The sequence below is a fragment of the Triticum dicoccoides genome, chromosome 5A, assembly GCF_002162155.2.
Source record: "Triticum dicoccoides isolate Atlit2015 ecotype Zavitan chromosome 5A, WEW_v2.0, whole genome shotgun sequence".
In the NCBI taxonomy this organism is placed as follows: domain Eukaryota; kingdom Viridiplantae; phylum Streptophyta; class Magnoliopsida; order Poales; family Poaceae; genus Triticum; species Triticum dicoccoides.
The window spans coordinates 693,368,344-693,375,033 of record NC_041388.1 but is presented as its reverse complement, the minus strand read 5'-3'; the positions used below and the strand labels follow the sequence as shown (position 1 = coordinate 693,375,033).

At 44.8% G+C, this 6,690-nt stretch overlaps 2 protein-coding genes across 3 annotated transcripts; both read right to left on the bottom strand.

The window, feature by feature from the left end:
* Positions 1-212: 212 nt before the first annotated feature.
* LOC119298490 (major pollen allergen Hol l 1-like) lies at positions 213-1,276 on the bottom strand. The gene has a single exon (XM_037575873.1). It carries the CDS (start codon positions 1,257-1,259, stop codon positions 447-449), a length of 813 nt encoding a protein of 270 aa, XP_037431770.1. The 5' UTR covers positions 1,260-1,276; the 3' UTR covers positions 213-446.
* Positions 1,277-2,001: 725 nt separating this feature from the next.
* Positions 2,002-5,729, bottom strand: LOC119304239 (SKP1-like protein 21). Of its 2 annotated transcripts, none has more exons than XM_037581408.1 (9): positions 5,565-5,729; positions 5,257-5,481; positions 4,749-4,940; positions 4,552-4,662; positions 4,347-4,422; positions 3,439-3,536; positions 3,194-3,354; positions 2,641-2,762; positions 2,002-2,415 (listed from the first exon to the last, which is right to left on the bottom strand). In XM_037581408.1, exons 1-9 carry the CDS (start codon positions 5,598-5,600, stop codon positions 2,399-2,401), a joined length of 1,038 nt encoding a protein of 345 aa, XP_037437305.1. In that variant the 5' UTR covers positions 5,601-5,729; the 3' UTR covers positions 2,002-2,398. The 2 variants fall into 2 exon arrangements, with proteins under 2 accessions (XP_037437305.1, XP_037437306.1); XM_037581409.1 differs by having other exon boundaries at positions 2,668-2,762.
* Between the last annotated feature and the right edge of the window lie 961 nt (positions 5,730-6,690).

Sequence of the window (6,690 nt, the reverse complement as noted above, 5' to 3'; positions counted from 1 at the left end):
TGGGTGTAATCAATATCTTTGCAATATTAATACATTCCCCTTGGCGAAAATGGAGACCATCCAGCGACCTAACTAAGTGGTCTCCAAGTGAGCTATAGTGCTGCCCTGTTGTTTAGGTGTGGCAATTCAGTTTTTGAGAAGAAGAAAAATAACGGGCTAGCTTGAGCCCGTTGTGACCATCTTTCATGGTATTTTTGAAAGAAAAGAAAACATAATTAATGCGTGTATACCAATTTCTATTAATAAAACATGTTTACAATCATGAGCAAGTTTAGATACATCAAAACAAGAAATTATTAGTTGTCCACGCTCTTTCCCTATAGTAAATGAATGAATAAGTTAATATATGTGCGGCTGGTTTATTCTTCTTTTCGAGCCAAGCGAAAAGAAGTTAATTAATTAAGCTGGCCTGGCCGCCGGAAGGAGTCGCATCATCATCATCATCTTCAGTACCCGCCCTTGGCCTCGTAGGAGGTGTCGGGCTTCCAGCCCTTGGGGATGACGTCGTCGACGACGGTCTTGGTGCCGCCCTCGGTGGTGTAGCGGACGGAGAAGGGGCCGATGAGCTTGTGGGGGGTGTCGATCCTCCACACGGCTCCCCACGACTCGTTGAGCTCGGTCCACTTGTCCTCGCCCTTCTGCTTGATGTCCACGCCCACCACGTCGCCGTCGCCTTGGAGGAACTTGATCACCAGTGCCAGGTAGTTTTCGTTGGAGGACTTCTCCACGTGGAAGTTCACCTTGGTGCCCGCCGGGTACTTGCACTTGACGCGCCGGAACTTGATCTCCACCTCGCCGGCGTCGCGCAGCTTCTGCTCCTCGCCCTTCTTTGCCATGGAGCCGAAGGCGTGGCCGGAGAGGTCGAAGTGGTAGGGGGCGATGGGCTCCTCGTTCTTGTCGGTGATGGTCACCATGGTGGGCTCGCCGGAGCAGGCCTCGGGCTTGGTGCACTTGAGCTCGAAGCAGGACCCGCAGCCGCGGCCGTCCTTGAAGATGGGGATGTTGCCGCAGGAGGTCATGCCGTGGAAGGGGGCCTTGTCCACCTCCTTGTACCCGCAGGCGCCGCCGTTGTCCTTGGGCCCGGCGCCCGTCGGCTTGCCGTACCACGTGGTCTTGGCGTCCAGCCACTTGTTGCCGTAGCTCGCAGGCGATGCCGTGATGTTGGGGCCCGGGGGAACCTTGGCGATGCCGTGTGCGCCGCACACGACCGCGGCCAACACCGCCGCAACCAGCAGCACCGAGGAGGAAGAAGAAGCCATCTTCTCTTGAACTGTTCCTTGTTGCCGCTGTCGCTGCTGTACCTCTTCTTGCTGCCCTGCTTTTATAGGGCACACCAGAAGAGGGGGGAGGATGCTGTGGCTGGCTGCCGTGAGCGGGAGGCGAGCTTGTCCGTGCATGCATATGCGGCTCGCCATCATCGTCGGAGGTGCATCCTCTTGCTGACCAAAGCCGCCTATGTTTAGAATGTCTGAACCATTTGTGCATGGTGAAGGTGCAAGTTGTCAGAAGGACATGAAAATGCTAGCAAAATCACAAGCGACATTTTTTTTGAACATCAGTACAGACACAAGCGCTCATGTACACGTGTATACAGTCACCCTATGAACGCACACACACACACCCTACCCCTATGAGCACCTCCGAAAAACTGAACCGGCATATTATCTTGAGATTTACTAAGTCACCGACGGGTACGTCTCCTCCCACTGAATGTGCATCGCCGGAATCATCGGGATTTAAACCCTGATGAGCTGGGGATACCATAGTTCCTTATTTATGAGAGCTTAGATATGACATCCTTAAAAACATCAGATGTGAATTAGACATATTGATAATAATAATACTATGGCGGCCGTCACGTTGCCCATTCCGTTGTTGCAACAGAAGTTAGTTGAAGTTAGACAGGTGTTGCAGCGACGCATGATTTTCCTGTATTTCAACGTCAGCAACACACACGCACACACATTTTTGGTACCATCAGGAGGAAGCAACCAAGCAGACTTTGCATAAGTACCAACCAACGGAATTTCTTTCACAGCAGTGACGACTTCATCATTTCTTACAGTTGCACACTCTGCTCTGTCCAGGAAAATTGCGACGAGGGAAAAAACAGAGTCGACCCAGAATGAACAAACGCTATCCAAGAAATAACACGACCGGACCGGAAAATTTTCCCCCTTGATCTATCTAAAACCTTGCTATGCTTCATCCCAACTTTGACGAGCCGGACCCTGCGCCAAAAATGGCAAAGGGAAACAGATGCACATTGTCTGCAAGCTCGGTTCCGAGTTTCAAGGCCTTTTCGGCAGCAGCTGCTCACTTCGGTCTCTACCTCTCTTCGAAGCTGTATGTGCACAAATTTCCTAGGCTTCAGCTTGCTCATCCTGTCGCACGGCATTCACCTGTGATTGAACCCTGCGGGCACATACAAATACAGTAGGATCAATAAAACTCAAATCGCTTGACCCGGTTATGGAATGAGCTGGTGCAAGAATGAGGTAATTCCTACTTTACGTTGGACTAACCAAACACTGTCCTTTAGTATGTAAAAACCTTCTGTTCTTCCAAAACTACATTCAGTAGAGTGGGCTAAATTCTTTACTCACTACCGTTTCAACTATTCTATATGGAAAAAATTACCAGAAAATCTCTGCAGAGAACCATTACCACCAATCAGCTGTGACTCAATTCTTCTTTCTTGACCCAAATGCATTCTTTCAGGCCAAACAGAGTTCAGCCTCCTAGCGAAATCTTCAACTTCCCTGTTTGTTCAGAAATGAAGCATGTCATTAACTCGCATGAGGGCTTTGGTACAGGAATATGAGCAGTAAATTCGTTATAGCATTTTCAGTACACATAATAATAGAATAATCAAATATAAACAGCAGTGAGCCCAAGTACTAGCAAACATTTAGCTTGCTCCATATTACAGCTGAACCATTTGATATATCCTCAGTTCTGAATTCCAAACACAGCAACTTCTATTGAAGAGCTAGTGAGCACAAACAGTGGTTCATTATTTCAGGAAAATGGCATCTATTTGTAACTGAGCAACACAATAGTAGATGCACAAAATAAGCGCCCCATAACACTTCTCACCCATCGGGAAAAAAATGTGTCAACATAGTAAAAAAATCAGAAACTAAGCTAAGGGCCTGAATAGATGTACAAATGAGAGAGATAGTTTCCTTACCTATCAAGCTCTTCCTGCATTGCAGGATCAAGTCCATCATCAAGATCACCATCTTCAAAGGGGTACTCATTATCATCTTGCACATCTGAACTTGGGCAAGGAGCTCTAGAAATATTATTAACAGCACCCGCATTGCATGGAACCGCACAGGCGCCTTCCTCCTGAACTCAACAGATAGAAAGATGTAAGAAATAAAATATTATTCACATAGCATACACTGAAAAATTAGGGTTACAAAATATAACCTTGTTTACATGTTCAGGGTCAGCCTTTGGGAGGTTCTTAGGATCCTTCCTTCTCTTGTTCCTTTTCTTATTCTTACCAGCTTTCCCACCTCCAGAACCTGTCAGTCAAGTGGATAGCTGGTTACATGCAGTTATGAGGAACGACTGATGGAGAATGTTTCCATGCTGCATGCTTGCATTGTAGGTATTGGTTTAACTTGAAATGGTAACCAAGCTCAGCCAATAGGTCGATCTTATAACAGAAGAAAATCACAAGGGAGCAACAAAATACTCCCCTGTCCGGAAATACTTGTCAGAGAAATGGATAAAAGTTTACGTATTTTGAACTAAAATACGTCTAGATACATGCATTTCTCCGACAAGTATTTTCAGACGGAGGGAGTACTTAACATTAGTTGACAAATCAGAAGTGCCTAATAGATGTGCCATCGTAAATTAGATTGGTCCTGCAGCTGACTATTCTTAGAATCATCACAATACTCCCGCATTGTCCCATTAACAAGAATATATTCATTACTGTTCCTACTGGGCAGCTAATCACACAGATAATCTAAAGCTTTACAGTACCAAGGTATCCACACCACATTTTGGAACAATTCACTCTACACTAACCATTTTCAAAAGCCAATTCCAATCATTATTCCAGTCAGATATAAAATCCGTAAGGTGCACCCCGTGGAGAAACGAGTTACTGAAATATGGGAGCTCATGAAAAGCTGACCGATCAAATGATCAATTACTACTAACTTGCAGGGAATTATGGGCATATGCATTCACTACAGTAATAACTTGATCCTTGAAATATTGCCAAGGCATATGCATTGGTTCAGGACAACAACTTTTGTTTGCAATTTACGATTACTATATAGAACAACATATAGCCAATATAACTCGGTCCAGTTACATACCTCCATCCCCATTTATAAAACAAAGTAACTCGTCCAAAGATCGCTCATCCTTTTGCTCTTGCTGTACCTGAATATCCTGAAACAAACCCAACATAACATGTAAAATTCAAACATGAGCAAGACAACTAGATGAAAGAGATAAACATCATTGCACAGGACATAACATATCAAAGCATGCAAAACAGGTGAAATCTATCAAAATTACCTTTAGTTTCTGGCGCTCCTGTAGTTCTTTCCGTTTCTTTGCATACAATCGATTCAATAAGCGAATCCTGGGATCATCGTTTATATTTTTCAGTGGCTCCAATTTTTCTTCCTGCATGCATGTAAGCTCACAGTAAGTGCTGTCTCAAATTAATAAAGAAAACTCCTGTTGATCCTCAAAAAGAAAAGTTTACATGCCTCCGTTAAGTCATCTGGTAAATGAAAAATATCACGGATTTCCTCAGGTGTCTTCCCTTCAATGATTCGAGCAAGTGCTCGACTAGTAAGATCAACCAATGGCTTTAATTGAAGACTGTCAGCTGCAGATGTCAGCTCACAAAGTTTTTCGGTGTCTATCCTAACAAACTTCTCATCAAATGACTTCCGCTCCTGCGCAATAAACGAAAAGCCTAATAAGATAACTGGAACAGAGGTAAGCTTGTCAACTATGATAAAATGTACAAGCTTAACAGAATACAACATCCAAGTTGGTGAACCTTTTTCCCAAGAAAAATAGTTGAAACATTCAGAAAATCATCCTTATGGTCAGAGAGTAATTCCATAAGATCATATGAATAATAAGGAAACAAAAACAGTATATAGCAATCTAAACTTACACGATGTCCATGGGTCAAAGATGCAAAAAAAAAAGGGGAAAGCGGTAAAATAAATAAAATGGAGACCAGGAAGTTGCAACATATGGTACCTTGTTGGAGCGCCCTGGGACTTGATGAAACCGACAATAGTCAAGAATCAAACTCAAACTTGATGGATTAACTCTTTCTGGGAGAGCAATAGCATGATTTTTGGATGATCCTGTGCCATTTTTGACAATTTCTCGACATATCATAGGGCAGAACATGGCAACCTCTTCCTCCACTTGCTGTATGGATCCATCAAAGCACTGAAGCCAAATATAAGTCTTCAATGACTGCAAGTTGATAATAAAATTAGTAGTGAGTATTTTTCCTGCAAGGCAAACGAATTCCAAACTTATAAATGCATGGGTCATACCTCTGGTTTTATTACTGATAACTCACTTTCTGACATTCTTGCCGATGCCAGAAAAAATATATGGGAGGAATTGGATGCAGCAGAAAATTTACAAGTAACTCCTTTTTAGGTATTCCTCCACCGAGTACTCCAATGGCCAGCAAATAACTGTGCAAATACAAAATTCAGGTATCCCTTATTTACTCTTCTGAACAGGCAATGAAGTTAATATATTTTCTTTGGATTATGCAAAAGCAAGTGATAACCATATCTGAAGAGAGATTTCACAAGGTGGTGCATAATAAAAATTGCCACAAGGAAAGAAACAAGCTGCTGTCCCTGAAATTGTACTGCTGGGCTCACGGCATCGGTTCTGCGCAACATAACTATAGAAGCATACAATTCCAACGAAATGGATTACACACACACATTCAACAGCTGAGTGGCATGTCAAACATGACAAACTCATCTGTAGCCACAGCCTCAGTTTAACTACTGTTGTAAGAGGAGTATTACATGGACCCAAAGGGCACTGGCGGACATATTTGGGAAATCTAGTATGCGCGCCTTACTCTGATATGATGACTTCAAAGACTCAATGGCAATAAGCAACAGATATATGATTTGGAAGTACACAGCAGAGATAGCAATCAGTTTAATGGTTTCAGTGAAGTATTGTCTGGACTCTGTGGTGATGGACAGATTGGGAAAACCAATCTATGCACCTTATTCGATTTTACAGACGTCAATGGGAAGGAATTGACTCCAATTGAATCCGGCATCCAGCAATGGGAAACAGTCGTATGGGGAAAAAACACTCCTAATCAAACCAACAGAAATTCGTCCCTGAGGCGGCCGTTAGGCCTTGCGAGCCCAGGCGCGCGGACCCTGGAACCCTAAACGGATGGGAAACGAGGGCCGAACCCTAGACGGCGCGCGAAACGCAACCGCGCCCGGAAATGGGGGTTAAACCCTAGCTGCAGAGAAAGCGCCGCGGAGGGCGCGGCGGGCCCTAGGGGGATTGCGAGGGCCGCCAGTCCCAGAAACCCCGCGGGGCCGCCGCCCAAAACCCTAGCCAGTAGGCCCCGGCGGCGCAGGCGCGGGGGCGGGGACGCGAACGCGGGGAGGATTAGACTGGTTGCCGGCG